General features: G+C 40.7%; 1 protein-coding gene across 2 annotated transcripts in view; it reads left to right on the top strand.

Annotated features, from left to right (window-relative positions):
• Positions 1-26,832, top strand: part of MAPKAP1 (MAPK associated protein 1) — a 238,225-nt gene that overhangs the window by 127,098 nt on the left and 84,295 nt on the right. For both annotated transcript variants that reach the window (XM_061199926.1, XM_061199927.1), the window contains exons 7-8: positions 1,121-1,297; positions 16,333-16,442. In XM_061199926.1, the coding sequence (XP_061055909.1) occupies positions 1,121-1,297; positions 16,333-16,442 (287 nt within the window). The remainder of the gene's footprint in view (positions 1-1,120; positions 1,298-16,332; positions 16,443-26,832) is intronic.

A 26,832-nucleotide genomic window follows, 5' to 3' on the forward strand; every position in this document is an offset into this window, starting at 1 on the left:
TTGTCACATCCAATCAATAAACTTTGTAAATCAACTCATTTAATTCAAAAAATGATCTATATAGATCAAGCAACCAATTAAACAATTAGCATACACTTTGCAATTAATTAATTTAAACATCAATCATATAATTAAAACTCCAAATTTAAGCCACAGAATTTAGAATCCTACCTCCTTGTGAACTATTAGGTTCCTGCTTCTGAATGCTAGCAGATTTGCAGTTTCACAGTTCAACTTTGGTGCAGGGTATTTTAAAGTGTTTAAGTTGATTTCAGTTTTACATTTTCTTTATGTTAGTATAGTTTCCCACCCTTTTTCAGCAAATTGACTTTTTTATTTCCCCCAAAGGAGAAGGAGTGTTAATTCTAAATTGGGCAAAGCTGGAATCTGGGAGTACTGACTGGACGTTCTGGGGAAGTGAGACAAGTCCAGAAGTAGCTGAGAAGGCTAGGTATCTGCGTCAGGATGAATTGCGTCATTTGCTTTTACTCTGTTAACAGTGTCCTTGGTGCTTGGAATCAGATCCTGCCAAGTGAGCCTGATACTCTTCAGAGAAAGGAGAACTGTAAAGATTGTCTTGGTTACCTTGAGTTCTTCTTCTGATCTAGAGCATAGATATTTTTTTAATCCTGAACATAAATCAAAGGCCTCTGATTCCCTCCAAATAATTTTTTCCTCCTTTATAGTTTTGTCTCTCTTTTATGATATTTATTTTATTTACATTTATAAATATTATAGCTAATGTAGTGCTTACTTTTTCCCCTTGCTCTACTCTAAGCTTCCTTTGAGGGCTGATACTCAATCTCATCTTTGATCAAAGGGGTTAAGTTCTGGGTCTTATCTATTAACAGGTGCTCAGTAAATATTTGTTGAAAGAATAGAGCAGTATAAGTGTTCTCCTTTCACATCGTTTTTCTCCCCCTTTGCGCTGCCATCTGTTTTCTCTTTATCAAATGAAGTAGGGTTTGGGAGATCTAACTGTATCACCAGGCTTTGGGGTAAAAAACAGTAGTTTTTGGTAAAACAGTAGTTTTACCCAGTTTGCTGTACACCATAGCTTCTGGTCTCTGCATCCCTCCCTCACCTTGGTGTTCACTTACCTTTTTGTTTTTTCTTACAGTGACAATGTCAGTGCCTACTGCCTGCATATTGCCGAGGATGATGGGGAGGTTGACACAGATTTCCCCCCACTGGATTCCAACGAGCCCATTCATAAGTTTGGCTTCAGTACTTTGGCCTTGGTTGAAAAGTATTCATCTCCTGGTCTGACATCCAAAGAGTCGCTCTTTGTTCGAATGTAAGTATTGACTCTGTTATTTATCTCAGTATCTCACCTCTACCTTCTAGTATTTTGGATTGGATTTTGGCTTTGTTCATCAAATGAATGATATTTGGTATCGGGAGAGTCAACATGTAATGATTACTTTCAGAGAGATGTTGGGGACAACATTTGCATTGTATTCTATGCCTCTGCACCTGGATTAAATGCAGACTGCTTGAATGTCATGTCTAGGAACCAGACCTCTGGAAATACTGGGGTACTTTGGGGCCTAGGAAGGACAAATTTGGGGTTTCCCTCTTTCTCATTAAGGAATCCAAACTGAAAATGTGCATTGCAGCCACTTCTCTTTTGTGACTTAAAATACTTCTTTTTCTCTCCAACTTTGTTCAAATCAAACTTGATTTTTCTTCTTAGTTGCCTTCCATTAGACTGAGCAGAGGTTCTTAATCTTTCCTGTGCCTTTGGTAGTCTGGTAAAGCCTACAGAAGCCCTTCTCAGAAAAGTGTTTGTAAATGCAGAGAGTAAAATGCACTGGAGTACGAAAGAATTCCATTATATTTAAATAGTTATCAAATTATTAAACAAATGTGTGATATAGTAATATGTACTGGCTTTATTAGTACATTAAATGACAAGATCCAGAGGCAGGTCTAACAGTAACTCCTGACGTCTCTTGTTTCAAAGTAGTGGTAAGTGTAAATGATATTTGAGAAATCTGCAACAATTGTAATGTGCTATGATGGTATCTGTGGTTTCTGTTCATGACAGAGTCACCAGTACTGCTCATGTGACTGTGGTTTGTTGACCGCATTCATAATTCAAGGAGATGCTAAATATCAGTTAGAAGTTAGTTAAAATAAAAATGTAGTTTTTGTCCATTAACATCTGTAGAGCACCTGAGTCTTACACATATGTCCTGGTTGTTAGGGGAAAACCTGCAGCGTTCTCTCAGCTTAAGGTCTTCTAACAGAGGCCGTGACAGTCCCACTCCTGGCCATCTCCTGGGAGCAATAGCGATCCCTTTGGCACCCCCTGCTGTTAGTAACCAGCAAATTCACTGTCCAGAAGAGGGATTGCTTTAGAGGACTTTCCCCCATCTTTTAAAAACATATTGCCTTTGTTTCAGGTTTTTACTAAAAATAGGATTGTGTGCCTGGGAGTGAGCCGGGGGTGGCTCCTCAAGCTTTATTATTGTCATTTCATCCCTACCCTGAAATCATGTTTGGTGTATATAACATCACGTATTTTCCTTCTTTTTACATTTCAGAGGCACTAAAACAACAACTTTAAAGAATATTAAAGTAATTTAAAAGTTTTCCAATGATTCCTCCATCCCAGTATAATTATTTTCATTTTTGTATAATCATTTCCACATGTATATATATTACAGTTTCAGTTCTAGCGTACATATTGTGTTATTTTTACTTAACAGTATATTACAAATATTTTGATATCTGTTCTTAATTCCTACAATCTACATTTATTATGTAATGTCTCAGACCTTAGGTAAAAACCTGCAGCTGCTTTTCTAACAAACCGTTGATCAGCAAAAATAAAGGGGCTACAGAAACCCTCATGTTTATGCTGTTCCTTTTTGGACTTCACGCAAAGACAGTTCTGTGTAAATGTACAGTTGACTCTGATTTGGAAATCTGAAAATCAGTTCATCCTTGTTATAAAAAATTTTTTACAATTGTAATTATGTTGATGTTCATATTATATAAAATAACTCATTTGATAAAGTAGTACTTTAATTTTTCAAAAAAATCTAGACAGAGACAGCCCCTGTTATAGAACTTAGTGTCTAGTGGGGGGAGAGTTGTCAAACAGATCATTCAAATGTGATGAGCAATACAGCAGAAAAATGTACGGGATGAAATGGATGCCTGTCAGAGGATGTTTAGATTGTTTCCTTGTTTTGGTTTTAACAAGTGATTCTATAATGATAGTCCTTATCTATATCCCTTTTATTTCTGTTGAATAACTTCCTTAGGATAATTCCCTGTGAAGAGGATTATTGATCAGGGTAGAAACATCTTCAGATTCTCGCTTTGTATTGACATATATAGCCTTCTGAAGAGGTATCTATTACAATGCTACAAATAAAATTCATAAAACCATCTTTTCAGTCTTACCATTACAAGGTATCATTAGAAGTTTTTTCTTTTTACTTTAAAAGATGTATATGACGAAATGTCAGTAGTTTCTGCTTGAAATTCTATTGTTTATTAATAAATCACTAGAAGAATTGTTCTCATTAGCACATAATTTTTACTACATAAATATTAACATATGATCATAGCAGTCTTTTGATCTGAAAGTCCTTTTTCAAACAAGAGCTTTAAAATCAGTGATTTTCAATAGAATGAGCTTGGGGGTGGTTTGGGCATACCTTCCCAGGAGAAGCATCTAAGGCTACACAGTGTCTCACTGTGAACCCTACCTTCCAGAGAATGGGAAGAGAGAATGGGAAAACAACTGCTTTAAACCTGATACTTTTTTTTTTTCCTGAATTACTCCCATCCCTGCACTCTCACTCCCAAACACACGCACCACAGTCAATCCTTTTTTTATTCTAAAGTCCAGGAGTTTATTCAACATGTCTGGAGTGTTTCTGAAAACACAAGGTCAAGTTAAATCTTTATATGTGAGCATTTAGAACAAATGTCAATACATTTTCTCTTTCTTCTTTTTCTCAGTTGTCTGATGAAATAGTACAAATTACTGACCATTTGCCCTGTGTATGTTTTTTTGGTTCAACAACCTCCCATTCACCTTTCTGGTCTAAATTCTAAGTTAGAAAAATGTCTCCTGCAAATGCAGGACAGAGCAGACCTTTAGGAGTCTCCAGGGACATATCCAAAGTTTCAGAGAGTGAAGTGCCAGCAAAAGAAGTGAAACCATTGCTCCTTCTCTTCATTCCCTCCCTTTCCTCCTTGCATCTCTCTCCCAGTGGAGAATGGGCAGGAAGTGGCTGCATAGACACTGCACTGAGCCAGGAAGAAGGAGCTATGTTTGACAATGGGAAGTGAATTAGTATTTACTAAGGGCCAACTATGTATATGTTATTTCATTTAATCTGAAAATAGCCCAGTTTTTATTATGACCATTTTAGAGACATGAAAACTGAGGCTGGGAAGTACTGCTGTCAGGCCTGGACTTAACCCCATGCCTAACTTCAAAGTCCATGTTTTTTCCAACACCCTGATGATGGTTGGGATGTGGGTAGGGGAATCAAGTATTGGTCTAGTCATTCAAGTGAATCCCACTGTCTTAAGGCCAAAGTTCAAGAGCATGGTGGCCCCTGGAGCCACTTCTTGGGTGCCGATTCTGACCTTGCCCTTACTAGTGTGTGTGAAATCTCAGATGAATTACTTGACTTTTCTACGGCTCAGTTAAATGAGGGTAGTAATAATACCTCTCTCATAGAGCTGTTGTGAGGATTGGATGCATTAATATGTGCAAAGCACTTAGAACAGTGCCTAGCCTAAATAAGCATTATCTAAGTGTTTGCTGCAATTGTTGTTATTATTATTATTATTATTTTTTAAATTGACATGAAATTTTTTTTTTTTAAATGCTGATGCAATTTCTTTCTTTAAATTTATTTATTTATTTATTTATGGCTGTGTTGGGTCTTCGTTTCTGTGCGAGGGCTTTCTCTAGTTGTGGCAAGCGGGGGCCACTCTTCATCGCGGTGCGTGGGCCTTCTCACTATCGCGGCCTCTCTTGTTGCGGAGCACAGGCTCCAGACGCGCAGGCTCAGTAGTTGTGGTGCACGGGCCTAGTTGCTCCGCGGCATGTGGGATCTTCCCAGACCAGGGCTTGAACCCGTGTCCCCTGCATTGGCAGGCAGATTCTCAACCACTGCGCCACCAGGGAAGCCCAATTGTTGTTATTATTAATAAAAATCCTCTGAGGGCAAGAACTGGATCATTAGTGCCCCACAACACCCAGCATAGCTCCATTACTATGGTGGTAACGGAGTAAATAGAGGGATTGAGTAAAGGCTGAATTGGAATAACTTTTGCTGAACACGGGCAGGGGTGGACATTGGAGATCGGCAGACATCCTCTGTGGCAGACATCCTTTAAGACAGGGGTCCCCAACCCCTGGGCTGCGGACTGGTACCTGTCCGCGGCCTGTTAGGAACCAGGCTGCACAGCAGGAGGTGGGCAGCAGGCGAGTGAGCGAGCGAAGCTTCATCTGCCGCTGCCCATCGCTCGCATTACCGCCTGAACCATCTTTGCATTACTGCCTAAACCATCCCTGCGCCTAGCACAGGGCTTCCTAGAGAAGGAATGAACGAATGAATCTTCAGGTGTCTGCGGGCTGCTCGGGGAGAAGGGGGCCCTTGGGCAAGCTTTCTGTCCCACCTTGCTTTCTGAGCCCACTTAACCTCTTCTACAGCCCTGTTTCTGCCTTTTGAATACCATGAAGCCCCAGCTTGCCTTCTGTTTTTCAGAGGCCCTCATACCGTTCAACCAGGAGTCTCCAATATACCATCTTTCCCTACTCCAAATGAGGCAGCACAGCCTTTGAACTTAGGCTAACCTGGGTTCAAGTTTCAGCTTCACTAGTGACTTGCTCCATGACTGTGGTCTCAGTTTCTTCATCTGTAAAGTGAGGATGGTAATTACTACCTCATGGATTTGTTGTGAGGAGTGTTCTTAAATGTAAGTAATGTACAGACCTCTTTTAAAGGAAAATTAATTCTCCTGAAACTTCAGTGTTTGCCCAAATTTGTTTTATTATAATGTTACTTAAACACATACAAATGTAAAATTCTAGCTATAAATTCCATGTCTTTATGCAATCCAAAAAAATTACAAATTAAATGCAAATAAAACTATAACATTAATAAAATAAAAATTAACAACTTTAATGCAACAGATGATGTTTTGCTGAAATTAAATCACTGATGTGGGGTTTAATGGATGTTAATTGTTTTACTTGTCAACTTGAATCTTCTGATTTTCATATGAAACATCAGACTATCATATTATTTGTCCTTTTAAACAATGAATGTATTTTTAGGTACTAGTCCATTATTTTAATGGGCCAATTGATTTATAGTGCACCCTCCACCCCAAATTTTAAATGTTTTTTAATTGGAAAAATAAAGAACATTTCTGCTAGGATGACCAGTTTATGCCAGTCCTACCCAGAATTTTCCCTGTTTTATTTTTTTTTATTTTTTGGCCACACCGTGTAGCTTGCAGGGTCTCAGTTCCCCAGCCAGGTATTAAACCCGGGCCACGACAGTGAAAGCCCGGAATCCTAACCACTAAGCCCGGAATCCCTTCCCCACCAGGGAACTGACTGTTTTAAAATAGAAAGTCCTAAGTCCAAGAGCACCCCACTCAGTCCCGGGTGAACCAGGATGTTGGGTCACCTTACTTTCTGCTGTTGTCAATTGGTTCTGTTCATAGATGGGCTCTCTGCCTCATTTGTCCTGTGCACAGTGTGACTTGCATACTGCAGGGGATGAATTCTTCAGAGATCAGCAAGTCTGTTCCATAAAGAGCCTTGTGTACACTTCTCCTGCCACTTTTCCTCATTCAACAAACTGTTTTGGCACGTAGCTTGCACTGATGCCATTTGGCTTTTCTAAGTCTATTACTGATGTTAAATAACCAACTGCTAGGATACTCAACCCCCCAAATCTCACCAGCTCATCCCACATGTTGGCAAACTTTTTCTATAAAGGACAAGATAGTTAATATTTTAGGCTTGCAGGCCATACAGTCTCTGTGAGTCAACTCTGCCATCATAGTGCAAAAGTAGCCATAGAAAATACGTAAATGAATGGACGTGGGCTAGATTGGTTGACCCTGGCTTTATTATATGTTTATTTCTTGTTCACATCTGTCTAATGAAGGTCAGGTGGCTCTCCTGGGTATTCCTCCTCCAAGCAGTGACTCAGGGCTCCCCCAGCTGGATGGAGAATGAGGAACATGGAAGACTGGGAATGGTCTATATCCATGTCTATCTATCTATTGCTTATATAAGTCACTATATATACATCTATTTATCTATCTATATAAAATTTTGCTTTTCAGTGAAAATCATATGTACATGATTTTCATTGAACTAAAAGCAAAATTTTTAAATTCTGAAACTCAAGAGAGCCTGTGAATGTATCTTTTGACCCTAGGGGGGTCCATGAACCTCAGGTAGGAAATGCTGCTATGAGAAAATTAGCTCAGACCCTAGTGTGTAGGAAGTGTTATGTAGTTGCTATTTGTTATTTTTATCAGAGATTTATCAGCCTGAATAATTCATACTAAGTTGTATATGGGGTTTAACTTTTCTTTGGATTATTTTTTATTGCACAATTAATACATGTCCATTATATTGGGTTGGCCCAAAAGTTCGTTCGGGTTTTTCCATAAGATCTTACGGAAAACAGAATAGAAAAATTAGAAGATCTGTTTCTTCATATAAAAGAAAATTTCAAATTTCTCTTTGTTCCATCATGCAGAGATAATGACTTATTACATTATATAATGACTTACATTTAAAAACAGGAGCTAGTTAACTTAAATGAATCCCTAATTGGAAAAGTGTTTTGTGGAAAAGAGTGTGGAGCTGGATACCTTTTGATGTTCTTACTGAGTTGGGGCTAGGCTGGTTTTGCCCTCCCAGGCCCTTGGGCCCCAGGAAACCCCTGGAAATAGAGTTGTCCTTAGGGGAAGGAGAATGGATTACTCTAACAAAGTACAAATTAGGAGCCTGTTAGTGGACACGGCCTCCTTTACCAGATCAGCAAGCGGATTTCTAAGGTATCCATTGTTCTTGATTGATTTTGGACAGAGCAAACGTGTATGTAAACAGGAGTCCCTAACTTGCTGACTGCTAGTAGCTACTCTGAGCCTAAGCATTGAAGTTGTTTGGCTGTCAGGAGTGCGGGAGGGGAGAAGTAGGGGACAGAGAGGTACGGGGGGGTGGCCCCTAATACTAGTTAAGAGCTGGATCTCAGCTGGTTTTCAGCATCTGAAGAAGTGCTCCTTGCCAACAATGACCACGCCAAGGCCTTTAGACATAGTAGGACAAGGGAAAATGAAAATGAGATCTTGGAGTGGACAGGAGAGGAACTTGCATTGTCCATCTCTTCCCATCCCCCAGCATGGGCTAATTCAATCAGAATTTGTGAAACTGAGTTGACTTTAAAAATGGCAATGACAAAAGCAGCTGGGGTGGTGTCATTGCATTACATGTGTTGACATTAATGTTTCACACTGGGATCCTACTCTGGGGTGGGGAAGAAGGGGTTTAAGGGAAGAAAAGTCAAAAACAATAAAACGGACAGAATCTTCCTAGATCAGAAGTCAGTTAATTAAATTGCCCTCCCATATATGTGTTTTACTTAAAATGTTTAATATGTCAGGTGGATATGGGAAAGGAATCATTTTAACCAAGAGCTGCAGAGCAAATAGAATCCAGTTAGGATTTTGCTGCTTGGGAAATGGACCACTGGGTAGACGTTGGAGGATCTTGTACCAGAAGCTGGGCTGCCTCAGTCAGTGTGGCCCAGAGGGCTCCCAGAGACTGCTGTGGCTTCTCTTGGCTCTGCATAAAGGGAAAGGTTAGCTGCTTTTTCAGGAGGCATGCCCTAGATTCATTGCTCTTTCCTGTATGAGGGCCTTTCAAAAAAGGGTCTCAGTGGTTTTAGTATACGTTCTTGATGAGATCTCCACAATACACCCTAAGTGACCAGACCGTTATGAAAAGATATCATTAGTTTGAAAACTCACGTACTCTTAATGTGATATTGCCTTAATGGTCTTGAGAGGAGGTAGTGGGGGTGAGGGGAAGAAATGAGCGTTTTTGCACACTCAGTTTGGTGCCCCTAGTAGCCATTATCTCATTTATTCCTTATAAGCAACTTATCTTTATAATATATAAGCTGAGGATCAGAGACAGGTAGTTATTTACCCAAGGTCATGCAGTTTGGTAAGGGGCAGGGCTAAAATAGGGCAAGGAATAAAAAAAGATGCCTGTGCTCTTTGTAACCAGGCCTGACAATATGGCTATAAATTATCCTAGTTATTTATTCTTTGCTTGAGTCATAGAGGACCAACTGTGTGTTGTTTCTTTTCATTCTGTTGTATTAGCAAACATTTTCATTGTCCAGATTGTCCTCGTGTATGGAAGTGTAACATATGCAGCCTGTTTAATTTTGTATTTGTAAATCTGACTTGATTTCCTTTTTGGCAACAGCTACTGTCTAGAGAAAAGAAAAGAAAAGATTTTTCTTTGTGTCTGTTTAAAGTGACAGAAATATTGGAGTAAGTAATAAAGATGGAAAGCATTAATTACATACTTCTAAGAATTTAAAGGTCAGACAAGCTAAATATGTATGTTTTGCTCACTGGAATGTCTGTCTGTTGAAATTGTGCCAGGATAACTTTGTTCCTACAATAAAAGCACATATTTTAGATAGCCATCAACTTACTTTGGTATCCAAAAATTATACCAGATTGTTGCTTTAGTTGCTATATATCTTAAAAGTTTGGGACTCACATTTCTTATGTTAATGTGATTTGTTTCATGATCCACCCCCTTTGACCATGTTTAGTTACTATGTCTCATTTTGATTTCCTCTGTTCTCCCCTCAGCTTGTGTTGGAGTCTGTCAGCTACTGCTATGTACATGTCAGGCTAGTGACTTGTAATGTTTATTAATACAGCGTCAGTCTTGCTGTTGAAAAAACCGTGATGCTTCTCAGAAGGGTGTGATAGAACGAAGCGTTTGATTTCCAGATCCTGTCTGCACTGTGTGGTGAATACATTCTCAGATGTTATTGCAGTTCACTGACCTGACAGTTGTGGAACCCCGCCTGGGACCCCATTTCAGCAGGACATATTTGAACAGAAACAGTTTGCAAAACTTTACACACTTAAACTCCTGCCAAGGCAAACTGTTAGCCACTTGAGTTTGTTATAAATACCCAGTGGCAGTGGTTGGAGGTAGCCCACGGTGTGTTTTATATTCTGAACTGAATGTGAGTGTCTTTGCGGTTATATAGAGTAGTAAATAATTGAGTTTGATTAGGGAGAGGGACCTCATTATCCCCCACCTGTGCCCAGCTGGAAGGGGAGGGTCGAAATGAAGCCATTAGCTGTCTCTCTTACTGGCATCTCAAAGAGCTCAAATACATCTGTGTCTTATTTTCTTTTCTGGCACAATCAGTCGAGCAAGCTAAGCAGGCATGACCGGATTTGGCAAGTCCCAAGGACTCTGGCAAAGATACACAAGGAGAAGGCGGAGGGCAGTCATTTTGGCTTCTCACTGCCCATTAGTCTAGTGAGTTATGTTTTTGGAAAATGTCTGTTTTGAAAAAGAGTACTTTGTCCAATGTCAAATATCACATACTCACACAATATGCTTTGATCTTTAAAAAAAAAATTTTTGTCAGTGCAAGGGGAAACAAAATGTGGCATTCCCACTAGTGTAAACTCTCTTTATGGATAAAGAAATACCCGAAGGACTTCCTTTAAAGCAGGCATGCTGCAGTAATTATAAGGCTTTCTCTTGCTCATATATTTTCATTTTCTACCTTGAAATGCTCGAAAATGAACATGCATGGAATTGGGACCAGAGCAGGCTGGGAACCAAAGGAGTACGTCTTCATCACGATTATGAACTGGTCAGGACTGGAGGAGGGAGTGCTACTCTTGGCAGCCTTTTCCCACTTTCACAAACTGATACTGTGGCTCAGGAAACCAGGACGTTTTCCAAGGGCTTTTAAAAAGCAGTCTTGTAGGTCATATGGTTAGTCTAAGAGCTGGGACATTTATAATCAAACTGAATTTGTTACAGTGGGAGTTGACCTTTTCCATAGATTGGTCAGTGGTTCCAATCTGGAAGATATGCTCTCTGGAAGTCTCTTCTTCCCCTTAGTCCCCCCAAACTCCCTTGGCCATAGGGAGGTTTAAAACACAGGCTTTGGAGTCTGGCTGACCTGGGTTCAAGTTCTGGTTCGTCCACTTCTTAGCTGCGTAATTCCAGGTATGTGTCTCCACCTTGCCAAACCTCAATTTCCTCCATTATAAAATGGGACTGATGATAACACCTACCTTTTCTGGAAGGATTAAATGAACAAAGTAAGCGCTCAGTAAATGTTGACTGAAGTCATTTTCTCGTCATTATATATCACTTCTTTGTATGAAGAAAAGCTGATAGTTATTATATTATCTGTTGCTTATTAAGCATTTACTTTATGACAGGTATTATGTTAATTATTTTAGAAGTATTTAGCCCTGACAGCAATCTTATAGTCTAAGAATTGGCCTCATTTTGTAGATGAGGAAACTAGAAGTTAGAGAGATTATATCATTTACCCAAGGAAGGCAGAGCTGGGACTCCAAAGCAGGCTCTATTCTAGAACTTGCTGTGCTCTGCTGCCTTCTGGTGTTGCCACCATTTTTTCAGTATGATACAGAGCTAAATGACAACTATGTTTTGAGACCTCTCCACTAAGAAGCTTCTCTGATCCCCCTCACCCCTACCGGCTGGGTTAAGTGCCCCTATGTTTTGGCAGCACTCTGAGCTTGCCTTCATCTTTGTGCTTATCATGCAGAACTATAATTCTTTGTTTGCTTCTTTGTCTTTCTCTCCCACTGGACTGTGCTACTTGGATTAGGGACCGTATTGTTGATTTCTGAATCCAAAATAGGATCTTTAATAGATGAGTGACCTCAGGTAAATTCCCTAATATTTCCAGCCTCAGTTTTTGCAAAATAGGTATAATTTATTAGTGCCTATTTTAGGGTAGAATGAGTTAATGCAGATTTAAAAGGCTTAACACAGCACTTGGCACATACTAAGTGCTCAGTAGGTAGTAGATGCTACTATTATTGTTGTAATTGTTGAATAATAACATCTTGTACTCTGCAGAAGCAGACACTTAATAAATCTCACTGGATTTCTCTGCATTATCACCTTGATTTTTGACTTCCACTATCCCCACCCAAAGCTGAGTTAAGCCGAGGTGGAACGTACCTACTTCTCTGGTTTACTCTCTCAAAAAGGAAAACCATAAAACCGGAGCCCAGGGTGCCCTGCTTTGAGCTTCAGGGGGGGTTTGATGCCTGGGCCAGGGGCTGTTTACTGATAGTGTCCCAGTGCTGCCACCATGCCCAGCCAATTGCACATTTTCATGGCCCTGTGTTATCAATTATGAGCAATGAAGGTTGAGATCCATTCCCCCAAATAAGCAATATCTCCTGGGGGTTTTGGGGAAATGGGCTGAATGGGGCCTCTTCTCTTGGGGTGATGACTTGGGACAAGGGGAACACAAGAGAAGGAACATCGTAAACCCCTTTTACTGTTTGCCAGCCTTAGTTCCAGGTGCTTGGCATTCATTGTCTATTTTATCCTCCTGGCAATTCTGTAGGGACATGGCCTCCTCATTTCGTGGACGCAGCTGAGGTTCCCACATTTTAAGACAACATTTTGGTTAGCCATGGAGCCAGGATTTGAACCAAAAGGTATTTAACTCCCAGCCCATGTGTCTTCCTCTACAATATGTTGCCTTCCAACTTGGGTTCTGATTCCAGCTCTGCCCCTATAAATAGAATCTAAGCTTCTCAGATAAAGACCTGTGCCCCTACTTCTCTCTCTGTCCACCGCCGCCTCTAGTTCAGTGCTTAGTGCAGAAATGCTCATTGTGTTAGGTTAATGCTGGTATTAAAAACTTCCCTCTGGTAACTGAGTGGCTTTGCACTGGGACAGAGCTGAATTCCTCAAGTGAGTAATCTCTTTTTAAAATGCCCATACGTTTTTCAGTGTTTATGAGACTTGACAGGACCTAACTTGGAATTGACTGAAGCACTCCTGGCAGCGTTTAGTCAGCTCCCTGAGGTGGCGCGTCATCCTGGACCCAGCACGGGCAACGCAAGGAGCTGCGGAAGGGCGGCTGCTTCTGCTCAGTGCCCCTAGAATGCCCTGCACTGGCAGAAAAGAAGCTGTCTGTCCACAAGGGGAGCTGGAGGAGGAGCAGTTTCCTAGCTGAGAGTGGGTTTGCAGCCCACCTGTCTGTCCGTCCATCTGCCTGTCTGTCCAAGGGCTGGTCATCCCCAGCGCAGGTCACAACCCAGAGACTGAAATGCAGTGCCATGAAGAAGGGAAGCAGGGCTAGCACCCTCCCCGCCTGCTGCCCCGGGTCCCCCAAGATCATCGTCTCCTCAGTCTCAGACCCAGTGCCCAACATTAAATAAAAGTGCCTTTAAAGGATGTATTTCCGTAGACATTTTAGAAAGCCCATAAAAAATCCTGGATATGAAGAAATGAGGCATAAAACCCAGACTGTTTGGAAGTCAAGCTGAAAATTGTGGTAGCAAGTCTCCATATCCATTTATTAAATGGGAGCGTAACTTAACAGTTGCACCTACATGAATTCCGAGAACCACTTAGATCCTGTACTCTTGTGTTTTAGAAACATTAAGTGCCGTAGACTTGGGACAAGATCCAAGGTTGGCGTTCGTCTGGAGGGAGAGGAGTGAGTGGAGTGCGAGGCTGACCTGAGGAAACTTTCATTAGGTCTGGCTGAGGGCGCAGGACGTGGGTCACAACCTCTTTCTCCTTTAAATGTGCACGTTTTCACCGAAACGGAGCCCCAGAGTGAGATCCCGCACACCCGCGAAGGCACATTCCGAGTGCCGACCATGCCCCTTCCCTTCACTGTTGTTTTCATTTTCCTCTCATGAACCTTGCTACCCTGGCTTCAGCACAGAGGCTGTAAAGGAAGATGGAGAGCCGAGTTACCTCAGAATGATCACTATCGTTAACATTCACGGGTGGTTCACTTATCATTCCTGACTGCACAGACATGGCAGCCGCTCGGAAGCGTCCGCAGGTGTAGCATGGTGATACATATTACATTGTGCCACAATGGATTTATGTATTCTGTAACAAAAGAAAAGTGTAATGAAAAAATACAGAAGGTAATCCTTTATTCCTCCACCACACAGTTTATCAGTAATGCCTGTGGATGATAAGTGCCAGGGATTTCCTCCACATGCTTTAACCTTGTCACCCAGGTACGTTTTGGTAAAATGACAGAAAAATACAGACTAGGGATTTTCCTCTGTTCAGAAATCTTTTAAAAGGACACTTTTAATTTATGGAAGTTAGTCCAAACACACAGCTTCCTTTTGAGCTTTTAGTCTGCCTTCGCTGAAAAGATAAATGTATTGGTTGGAAATAACGCTATCAGCCAGCAGCAGATTAGGAGAGAATGTAAGCAATTTACAAGCAGACTCAAATCTAAAATAGTTCAGGTGGAACCCGGACAGATGGAAGTTTGGGAGATCTAGCCCAATACTAGCTTGCGAGTACCCAAGAACTGGTGTTCCTTTTAGGTCCTACTCATCCATCGCCCAGCATATTGTCACAGATGGAGCGCATACTGACTTCCGAGGAGAAAGCAGGGGAAGGCAAGTCTGAATGCGAATGATTGGCATTTGTTCCAAACACACACTGGCCTAGTGCCAGAGCAAATACCCACAAGTTTATAAATGCACAAGGCACTTTACATTTCAGAACTCTTGCCAGAGCATCACTTACTACCTCGCTCCCTAAATATAGTTTTAAAAAAAGAGCTATTTCTTATTTTGCTTTGATCAGTAAAATAAACTTTTAAAGATTGTTCTGGGATGGGGTCCAGCTTCTGAGGTAAAGAACGGCCGGGGCTCAGGCATGATTCAGTAACAGAGTGTTCAGTAAAATTAGCTTGACAGTTCTCAGGCCTGCTGTTCAAGAGCAAAACTTGACCAAGTTAAAATGGATGATCGTGCTGGCTAGACCAGCATCGGCTTTTGCCTTGTAACAAATGGAATGTCAAGGATTAAACAGCAAGCCGTATGGAGAGGAGGGGGTGTGGAGATGTCTTTGTATTAGGGAAGCAAATTGGGTCCTTGGTTTTGAGATCAGCCCCCAGCCCCCTTGGAAAGCCAGCCACCTGGTTGGGTCCAAACTAGGTTTAAGGCTCCTTCCCAGCCTGTCCTACCATTGGGAAGCTTTTCCATGGCTTAGCTTGGGGCTTGGCTTTTCTTTCAGTTTTCTTGTCAGTATGAAGTTCTGCCATGTTTTTTGGCTGTGTTCCGCTTTGAGATTCTTATGGGGAAATGGGAATGCAACCAAACTCCTTGTGGCAATTCCCATGTTCCATAGTTGGAAACTTGGGTCCCATTTGTTACATGAGCTGCTTGGAATTGGCCTGTTTTGTTTCAGTGCCCAAGCATAGTGAGTAGTATTTGTGATACCTGCTATTGCAGTTAACGGTCTTAGTGAAGTTATACCTCACCCAGGGATGGGCTTCTTTTTTAAGGCTACTTGTTCCTTACCAGTTTTTTCTTATCTAGATGACCCCCCCCACCCCAAGTGTGATTGGCTAGAAGCTTATAAGTAGTGTTATTATTTTGTCGTAATTATTTACGCTTCAGCTAATATTTTGCTTGACCTTCTAAGACTAAGTAGATTAAAACATTACTACTGAAGTGTACACAGACTGTGTATTTTTTTTTAATGCTTGTTTATTAATTTATTTATTTGCTTGCCAGTTAGGGAGAGTCTTTGTTTTCCTTATTCTAAATTGCTTTGGGCTATCATATCCACCCCCCCACCCCCCATTTTCCCTCCAGGGCTCCATGAGCTTTAATATAATGGTAGTATCTGCCTGCAGTGACATCTACTGACACAAGCCAAGTTTATCATTTGTTAGTCCTTGCTGCAGGATTTGGCTTGGGAACCAACACTAGGAAGCCATGGTACTAGTGACCCACACAGACCAATTGGATTCAATTTAAGATACATAGAAACATCTTCCCTAATTCTGCCCTCTCTTTCACTTGGAACTGTTCATATTAGAATGCTTTTCTCGCACGTGCGCTCTCTTTTTCCCGTTAGAAGTTTGTTTATTTAACCCTTTTTAAAATAATTGACACTTCGGTGTACACTTATTCAAACTGAAACTCAGTGAGGACTGTATTAACATCTCTTTGGTTGAATATTGGTCTTGATTTAATGTTTGTCTTTTCCTACAGAAATGCTGCTCATGGATTCTCCCTTATTCAGGTGGACAACACAAAGGTCACCATGAAAGAAATCTTGCTAAAGGCAGTGAAACGAAGAAAAGGATCCCAGAAAATTTCAGGTGGGACAGTTAAATCATACTCTGGCAACAGAAGCTTAACCCTTAGTTAAAAGTGCTGGGTGTGGGTGTTGGTGTGGGTGTGGGTATGGGTGGGTGCTTGATGGCTGGCTAGATTGGTTCAGATGTCATTGCTGGGTTCAATAGCAAGTGTACAGCAGAAGAGTGATTTTAAGCTGCCCCTGGGCCCAAGGAAGGGATTGGGTCAGTGACATGTGTGAGAAGAATGTGTCCATGTCGCTTATGGAAGCTTCATCATTAATTTGCGATAGATTAAGACAACGCTACTTGAGCTAACTATTAGTTGGCATAAAGCTGTCTGGAAAACTGATTTAACCCTAAATTTGAAGCACTGCTTTTAATTTCATGTTTTCATGTAGTTTTCCATGGGGGAAACTTCTGATTGCTAGTGTTTGGGGTACAGAATAAAAGAAAACATTTTTTCATTTTTACCAAAATGAGGGCAACTGTAAAAAAAAAAAATTTTTTTAAGATAAATCACTTGACACAAGTAGCTGTTAATCGCTAATTCCTCATTACCCAATTTATACAGAAAATAAGCTGGTGGTATTAGCTGTAATATTTAAAGGATACGAGAAAAGAAAATATTCCCAATATTGAGAAATAATTATTTTGAGAAATAGCTCAAAGATTTATCACACCATAGACAACTTTAGTATAAATCAACCTATCTATGACATGTCAAATGTCTTAGCTTTGTAAGCAAATGAGACTTCTTAAACACCGTTGGTTTTATGTTTTGGAAAGGGAAAAAAAGCGTGGCTCGGGTTGAGGAAAATAGTTCTGTGTTCCTTTTAAGGGGAGGAATGTAATCTGTTCCAGATTTAATTAGCTATCTTCAGATGAAAGCTGAAGTTTTAATAAAAGTTAGAAGAGATAACCCAGTGAAGGACACGGATGAGCTGTCTCAAGGCCATATTCCAGGGGAACGATAAGAGCTGTAAAAAATGGCAGAGGAGAGCAATTGACTGGAGCAATGAAAATCTGATTCTCATAAAAAAGAGAGAGAGAGAGAGATGCTGGTAGGGGCGGTTGTAGATGAGACCTGCTAGCGTCTGCAAGCAATTTGGATGCTTGCCAGGAGTCATTGTTCACCCTCGGCTGTGGCGGCTCCGTCCAGATGTGCCAACTGCACGTTTCGGCTTTTGCCAGCTGACTGCGCCGTTTGATAACCAGCTCTCTGGATGCCCATCACTGGCCGCAGAGATAGAATTAAATGATGATGATCTTCCCACAAGTTGGGAGAGGAAACAATGCATATAAATCTTGATTTCATCTCAGCATGAGAAGTCTTTATCCATCATCACTCATAATGAACAAGTCGTTAGCTGGGATGAATGGTGTTCTGGTTTTTCCAAACACCTCTTTTGTTCATTTTTTGGGTGACTTTTATCCATTGCATGGGGGTCAAACCTCTTTGCGTTTAAGGGATGATTGAAGAGGCATAGCCTCTACTTTCCCAGGGGAAAGTAGAAATTTTGGGGTTCTAGGTGCCAATCTAATAGCATTTAAACAGTTTCAGATATTTAAAGGTGTTAAATAAGCATTCTTCTGCCTTTAGGATCCTGGTTTTTTCGTCTTGTTTTCGTCCCTAAATTTTTTATGTAATAGTGTATTTTATGACATATTTATTATATTCTGAGATAGCTTTATTCTGAATTGCCCAAGAGGAGGTAGGACTAACTTTTTTAACCTTCTTAATAGAAATTCTGCTGTCGCACATTTTTTAGATCATGAAAGCCCTGTGAACTCACTGGGATACAGCTGAACCAGTGTCTTTCCCTCCGTCTCCAGCCATCCCTGTCCAATTGCATACCTATTTATCTGTGTCCATCTCCAGCAACCACGTTTATTATACACACATTTATTTATGTTCACCTTTGTGTACACATCCCTGCCATTTCCATCAGCGTCTTTGCCATATCACTGGCAAAGAGTTAGGACTCGTCTGAAAAACAGTCATCTGCATTATTTATTCCTTTTCATACTAGAGAAGTCAATTGAGATTGACGCATTTACATAAATTACTGTCCATTTTCTTGATCCAAAAAGCTTTTTAAAATAAGAACCTCTTTCTATTGCTTTGTTAAGTCTGGTCTCATGAAATAGAAGGATTATCTCCAGTTTGGAAAAGATGTTTATTTAAGGTTAACTTGGTAAAGGCAGGGTATATTTTCTGTTTTGGAACTTTGTATTGTGGAGTGGACTTGTTTTGGAGGGTGATTAATGAAGAGGAAAATCCTCCTGTCATAGAAAGAAACACTAGTACATTTACTCAAAAAAAAAAAAAAAAGTCTGTTAGTGCTCACAGTTGGCTGTGAAATACTTATTACTTACCCATTATGACACATGAACTTAGTCATGAACTTGGTGTCAGGAGATGCCAGGTTAGAGACACTCATCCTGCACTTCCTAAGCCTCTACCACAGTGACCCGCTCAGTCTTTGCAAGAAGGTGCCCGCCATGCCCGGTGTCTGGCTCAGCCCTCTCTTCAAACAGCTTTCACCTGATTGGGCGCAGAACAGCACTTGTCTCTTTGCTACTATTATTTAATTTAAGTGAGATGGGAGAAATAACACTTGAGATTAGACAGCATGTGCCATGTGGGGTCAAGAGTTCTCACTGCCTGTGCCTTAGAGGTTAGTCGTATTAGACCAGGATTTCAGAACTCCTTTCATAGGCTGACAGTGAACTCTAGCTGCTTACTCACAAACCTTTAACATCGCTCATCTTTTTTTCCCGAATGACCATACAACTCTCTGTTTAATAATAAAAAATTGAGAACTTAAACTATTTCATTATTAAATCAAGCTGTGGGCTTAATGACTGGCCTAGTGTTTAAATACTCTGTTGCCCTTCCCCCTGGCATTCCCTCACCAATTTTCATTTGTAGAAAATCAGAAGGTGATAGATATTTGAGCAAAAGAATTCTTCTTTGTTTAGGTAAATAGCTTTGTCAATGGAAACCTCTAGGGTTTTAAAATATTTTTGCTTTTTATGGATAGAATATCATTACAGACACTTGCAACTGATCTAAAATTTTGATTTGCATTATTTGTAATTATTTCATCAAGTCATAACCATTTATGAACACTGCAGGGTTTTTTCTATTAATATTCATGTACTGAACTTACAGTAATCTTTTCATAGTGTGTCCCAGTCAGTTCTCTGCTAAGGCCCATTTTTTTAAGCCTATTTTTAAATGTCTCTTTTAAAAGTCTCTCTCCAGCTTTTCATTTTATTACTGACCTACTTGACATTTGGAATCTACTTGCATTGGCAGAAAGTCCCCACGGTTTAAGCAAATTGTAAATGGAGAATCCAGTTTTAGAAGAATTAGCTGAAACTTCTTTACTATAATTTTAACAGTTGGGTGGGTATGTTTTTAACATAATGAAGAGTAGCCTGTCAGGTCCCTTGATTTAACCAGTAAAATACACTAACCTGTTGTTTAGTGAGTTAAGGCCTTAGTTTGTCAAGTTCTCCTTTTATCAAGTTCATCCTCACAATCAGTGATGACCTTCTGAGCTTCTTAGTATTTTGATGTTGTTTAAAATGTTATTACACACCAACCTTTACCAGCCTCCTTAAGCATGATGTTGGGTATGACAGAGGCACTTGAGAAATGGAGGTAGATCTAAATTCAGCTGTAACACTGATGCAGAAATAGAGGTATCTCTGGGTCTACAAAAGAGAGAAGGCTTCGAAGTAGGATTTTCTAAGCAGAATAGTGTTCTGTATGGCTCTATTTCAATATTTGTTATTATAAAATGGAGGAGTTTTTCTTTATCATCTGCTGAAAGATTGAACCAGAAGCATATCAACTTTTTCTCACCCCTGTCCATTCTTGCCTTTTGATGCGAAAGACAAATTTTTATTAGTCTGAAGATCCTTTTTGAAAAGTTCTTATAATATTGTTAATAAGACTTATGACATTCATTCCTACTTTTCCCGTATAAAATTTCACCTAGAATTTGAAAGATAAATGTTAGCTTTGTCAAGTGAACTCCCTCTTAACATCTCTGTTTGGAGTTACAGACCACATTATTGATAGCTAATTTACTGTGTTTTCACTAGACCTCTAGAATGTCACCAAGGAGATAGTCTCGTCTAGGACTTCTCAAACACTATTCCCTAAAGTACTGCTAGGAGCAGAGAGGGGAGTGGACATCTGCCACAGGGTGTGTGAGGTTCTGATCTGAGGGACGGCTAATGATGACAGCATTGGATGCTCAAGTTTTATCTTAAAAATTCATGTAAGGTGTAAATATTGATCTGTAATGTATTTCTAGCTGTGTGTACACTCACTCATGCTCTCATGGGTCAGACCTATGCTGGGTGCAGGGAGACTGTGGTGAAGCAGATCTACAGGACCCTTGCTGAAGAGGAGCTTACATTCTAAAGTGAGAGTAAACATGAGGGGCTGAGAGAGAGAAGATGAGATGCAGGGGAGCTCACTGCTTTCTATGGATGGTAAGGGAACACCTCCCAGAGAAATTGACATTGAAATTGTGACCTTCACATTTAAGCTGTGAAGAGTTGGAGAGGGGCAGTGTCTTTCAAAGCCTTGGCTGTTAAAGGCTTACTATTTTAATATAAAAAGAACATTTCAGATTACTTTGAAGTTAATTTACTTAACTTTCTCCCCCCATCACCCAAAAAAAAAAAAAAAGTAGTAAAAATGACCCTTGAATTCTTCCCTGTGCTGACTCCACACTCTTCTTATCTATTAGCAAGTCCTCTCATTTTTACCTCCAGAATATGTCCTGAATTCAGTCTTTTCCATCTCCATTGGATGAATCCAGATCACCAAGACCTCACCTGGACTGTTGAAATACACCCTGGCTGCTTTTCCTGCCTCTGCTCTTGGCCCCTCCAGTCTCTTGCCTACAAAGCAGCAAAGAGGTTTTTTAAAATATAAATCAAGGGGCTTCCCTGGTGGCGCAGTGGTTGAGAATCCACCTGCCAATGCAGGGGACACGGGTTCGAGCCCTGGCCCAGGAAGATCCCACGTGCCGCGGAACAACTAAGCCCGTGCGCCGCAACTACTGAGGCTGCGCTCTAGAGCCTGCGAGCCACAACTACTGAAGCCCACGTGCCACAACTACTGAAGCTCACGTGCCACAAGTACTGAAGACCGCGCGCCGAGAGCCCGTGCTCCGCAACAAGAGAAGCCACCGCAATGAGAAGCCCGCGCACCACAATGAAGAGTAGCCCCTGCTCGCCACAACTAGAGAAAGCCCACGCGCAGCAATGAAGCCCAACGCAGCCAAAAATAAATAAATAAATAAATAAAATCTATTAAAAAAATATATATATATAAATCAAATTATATCTGGTCCAAACCCTTCAATGACTTCCTGTTGCATTCAGAATAAAATCTAAACTTCTAACCACTGTGAAATACACCGAGGCCCAAAGAGGGAATAGGACATACAGAGAATATGAACACAAAGAAAGGAATTGAAGTACAGAGTTGATGGCTGCAGTATGACAGGAATACAGACCAGGCCCAGAGCCCAGGAAGCCAGGGTGGGGATTCGGAGCCTATACCCAAAAGAGACCTGCTAGAATGAACCGGCAGCACCAGGGTCTCTGACTCACTCCCTGCAACCTCACACGAGAGGCCTTACTTTCATGCCAAATAGACCTAGACAGTTATATACAAATTATTATTTATTAACAATGTTTTAAGGGGATTTATGTGTCAGGGAGAAATTGGTCTTTCCCCAAGATCTATTCCAATGGGGTAAGAGCTGATTTATTGAGTGCCTTTGTGTACTTACAGATAGCATCTCATTTAATCTGCATAACACCCCTAGAAAGGAGATTTTATTGTGCCTGTTTTATAGATGAGACTTTAGAAATTTTAAAAAGTAGGGGCAAATGTGCATCTTAGAATTAAGGAACTATGATAACTATACATGTGATCATATACTTTCTTTCCTCTCTCAGCCTCCCTTTCCTCAGTTCTAGGAGAAGTTAAAGTTACCCAGATTTCCCCAGTAAGTAAATGACATAATCTTAAATTGGAGCCCAGGCTTTTTTGACCTCAAAGCCATACTCTTTTTATTGTACCGTGTTGCTTATTAGAACCCTAATGGGAGAACAAATTTAAAATTCTGTAAACAGAAATGTTCATTGATTCTAAGATCTAAATGCATCAGGGAAGTGCAGCATTTAAAGGAACCCTGTGGTGAATCTGGATATAAAGCCAGGAATTCTTTTTGTAATTGCACAGTTTGTCTGTACTGGTGTCAGTTTTAATGTTTTATGTCTAGCTTTCTTAAAGCAACATACACCTGTCCTGAGCTGCCCTATGGAAAAGAGAAGCCCATATGTTTTAGATGGAGTAGCATTTTTAACACTCTTCTAACCTGAAATACTCTCCAAAGGCTAAAGTTAGCTAAAGAATCTTCTGGCTGTAAAACTGAACAGAGTCCTGCTTCTTGTGTAATTGTAAAGACAGAAAATCCAGTAACCTTTCTTCTGTGAAAGTAGTTTGCCAGCCAGAGACACAGACATATGCTTTCCTTATACTGTATCCTCTTTTAAAAAATGAGGAAAGAAAGGTAAATAGGACTGTTTAAATGTTCTTTGTCAAAAAGGCTGGAATTTCTGCAGAAAACTGCTCCTCCTCATGAAAGAATAAATAGTCATGCAGATGCCACTCACACGTGGGGGTTGGATAAGAAATAAAGACCTGATACGTGGTATCCAGTGACCCAGTAGGACAATGATACAGTAAATGAGGACTGCTAAGATGTTCACAAGTCAGAAGTGACCCAGGCCGGAATCTCCCAGTTACATATTCCTCCTGCCTCCTCGCTCTGCCTCTTTATCTTGTTGTTTCATCTCACCTGAGCCTCCTCCTGGCTGGAGTGATCTGAGGCTCCTGATGGATCTTCTTGAGTACAGAGCAGAGCATGTTAAAGATGGCATTGCAATCAACTATTTTATCCAGAAAGCTTGGGAGTTGAGACAATTTATTTCAAACAAAAATCTTTTGGAACTACTTCAGAGACCCAGTTATTTTAAAAGGGTATTATGAGCTCCTGCAACTGCCACATCAGAAAACCTTGAAATGTGTCATTCGCCAGAACTACATTTGACCGGCATTTACTCTTCCTGCTAGTTGCTAATCTTTCAGAAGTTCCTTTTCCATCACAAAATCTATTCATTCACTCCATCTCGGGCAGTCACCGGCATGGATTAGATTAAAGAAAAAGAATGAAAGGAAGAGAAAAGACATAGACTCCCAAGAGGCTCTGTGCTGGCACAGGGGGCACACACATTTCGGAGTCAGAGGACCTTTCCTGGGGTCCACTAGGGACTAATTCTAGAACACCACTAATTTAATAATAGCTCTTCAGGAAAAAAGAAAGAAAGAATATTAAATGTACATATTGATTGTAAACTGTATCCTGCTTTTAGAAATATTTTAAAATGTATTTTAGAATAAGAAAACTGAATGTGTAGTTGTGTACTTGCCTCTCTGAGCCTTACTTTCCTGAGCTGTAACGTGGGAGAGGTTGAGAAGATGAATCAAGGGCACCATACAGAAAGCTGTGTGTGCTCGAAAGCTCTGGGTTCTGAGATACCCTGTTTATTAGTTCAGCAGTCATCATCCAATGCTGTCTGCTCTGTGCCAGCCACCGTACTAGAAATCAGGTGGAAAACCTGATGAGAAAACAGACTCAGAGGCACTAAAATATGGTACATGAGCTACTAAAACAACACAGATAAGAGACTACTTCAAACTACTGGGTGAGGCAGCAGGCTGAGAAAAGATGCTCTGGAGTAAGTAATTTCTTGGACAGCTTTTTTGAAGATTAATTAGAACTTTGCCAGATGGGTAAGTGAGAAAAACATTCCAGGCAGAGGTGTTTTGAGGTATAGCCACAAAACATAGATGTTCCAAATTACTAGAGCAGGGATGGGGCAGAGGATAAGCTGCAGAAGCTAGGCAGGGACAGAACTGATCAGGCCAGGCCTGATAGTGTACTCAAAAATAGAACAACACTGATTTATTGGGGGGCAGTTATGCAGCAGGCACTACGTAGGCACTAGGGATTTTGTAGAAGCCAAGAAATGGTCCTTACCCTTGAGTCGCTTACTGTTTAGCTGGGGAGACAAACAGCCATTCACAATACCATGCAAGTGCTGAGTGGAAACAAATATAGGGCCTGGGTGCACATTGTAGGAGGAAAGCCCTAGTCCAGTTTTAAGGAGTCAGGGAGGACTATCCTAAGCAAATGCTCCAGCTGAGACCCAAAGGTGAGTAAAAACTGGCCAGGTGAAGAGGGATGAGAAAGAGCATTTAGGCGGAAGGAACAAAGTGAGAGAGCTTAGTGCCTTCTGGAAACCGCAAGTGGCTCAGTCTAATAAAGCAGTAGAGTAGGAGGAGATGGGAGGGTGGGGAATGATGAGGCTCGAGTGGTCCTTTGGGACCAGATCATGTTTGTTAACTATGCTGAATTTGAACTTTGCTCTGATGGCAGAGGGGAACCACTGCAAGGAGAGCAATATAGTCAGAATTTCTTTTAGAAAACGTGCTATGTTATAAAAATGGATTAGAGGACGCAAAACAGGAGGCCGAAACACCAGTGAGGAGGCTCTTGAGGACTCTATCCGACGGGTGGTGAGCGTGGAGGCAGTGGGTGGTGCTCAGCTCAGGAAGCAGAGGGGTGGACACCAGGGTAAAGTCTGATTTCTTTTATTCGAGCTGAATGCACAGTTTGGGGGAGAATTGAAAAAGCTTGGAGCTGCCACCAGGTCTCCTGGGGTTAATATTAAAACAAGGTGGTGAAAAACAACAACAACAACAAGGTAGTGGCAAAAGATAGGCTCTTAAAGAGTTGTGTTTTTTCTTTCTTTCTTTATTTTTTAATAAAATTAAATAGTGGTTGAAAACAAAAATTTTGGAGATGTGTGAAATAAAAAATGAAGGTTTCTTCTTCAATGTGAACCCTTTGGTGTTTTTTAATTCACTTCACATTCAGGTGTACATATATAGGCTATAAGTTTCATGTGGGCAGGACCCTGTTTTATGTTTTTTGGGTTTTTTAAAATCACTGAATACCCAACATCTAGCAGAATGCCTGTCAAATAGAGGACACCCAGAAAGCGTTTGTTAAATGAACTCATGAAAAATGTATCCATGTCATTTAAAAATGACACCATACAATATGTATGATTTTGCATTTGTTTTTTTTAACTCAATACTATGTCATAAGCATTCTTCTGTATTAGAGTGACCACTGCATTTTTATCTTTTTGGTTAAATTTATTTAACTTCGCTCTCTATTGGTGGACTTCTAGGTTATTTCCAAATTTTCAGTATTAAAAAAACATTCAGTGAATAATCTTGTGGCAGTATTCATTGCACATTTGTGCTAGGTTTTAAATATGGGATTGTTTGTCAAAGGTCTGCTTTTTTTAAATGTTGAGAAAAACAAATTGCCTCTCAAAGTTTATACCCATCCTTTGACACTCCAAGAGTATGTGAGAGCGTCTCTTCCCTCCCCCCACTTCCAATACTGAATGTTATCAGTCTTTAACTTTTGCCAAGCTGTTGGTTAGCAGTTAATATGTAGTCTTAGTTTCCATTTCTAGGTTTCCAGCATAATTAAGCATTTTAAATGTTTTTATTAGCCACTTAACCTTTCTAAAAGATAGTTCTTAAGTCACTTAGTTGTTTTAGTGGGAAGAAGGATTGAGAGGAAGTCTAATTTCAGAAAACTGTTTTTGAGAAGTGCCCCATAGTTTAGATACAGTTCTCCCCACCCCACCTCCCCCTTTGCAGCTCAAGCAGGTGTGTGCGTGCGCGAACACACACACGGGATGTAGAGAAAGGCACGCGTCCGGACCAGGTCGTTTTGCTTGTTGCCTCCTGGCCGTTTGTTCACCAGCAAAGCTTTTTTTTTCTGCGTTTAGAGAGAACTAGCTGGTAGTTCATGAGACTGCACTTCACCTCATTTGAGACGTTATGTTGTTACCTGCTTGCTTTGTTATCAAAACTACTTTCAAAAACAGATTTTTGGTTAAATATTTTAGTCTGGTACCTATATATAGCACTTAGAAAATGCATCATACTGGAAATCAGAAATGTAGACAAAAAAGCTGTCACCCCTTAACAGGTTTATTTTGGGGAGGCACATCTAAGGACACGTCTGGCAGCATTACGAACAGCACTGGCACCAAGGGCAACTGTAGGGGGTTAATGGGGACCCTGCATCATTCCTTGCCATGTGCCTGGTGAGTAAACTCCTAGAAGTTTCTGGGAATGGTGGCAAGTGAGGAAAAGGCTGCAACCAACAATCAGTGTCACAAAGTGGGGATGACTAATTTGCTGAGGAGACCATTGAGACAG

The sequence above is a fragment of the Eubalaena glacialis genome, chromosome 9, assembly GCF_028564815.1.
Source record: "Eubalaena glacialis isolate mEubGla1 chromosome 9, mEubGla1.1.hap2.+ XY, whole genome shotgun sequence".
NCBI lineage: Eukaryota > Metazoa > Chordata > Mammalia > Artiodactyla > Balaenidae > Eubalaena > Eubalaena glacialis.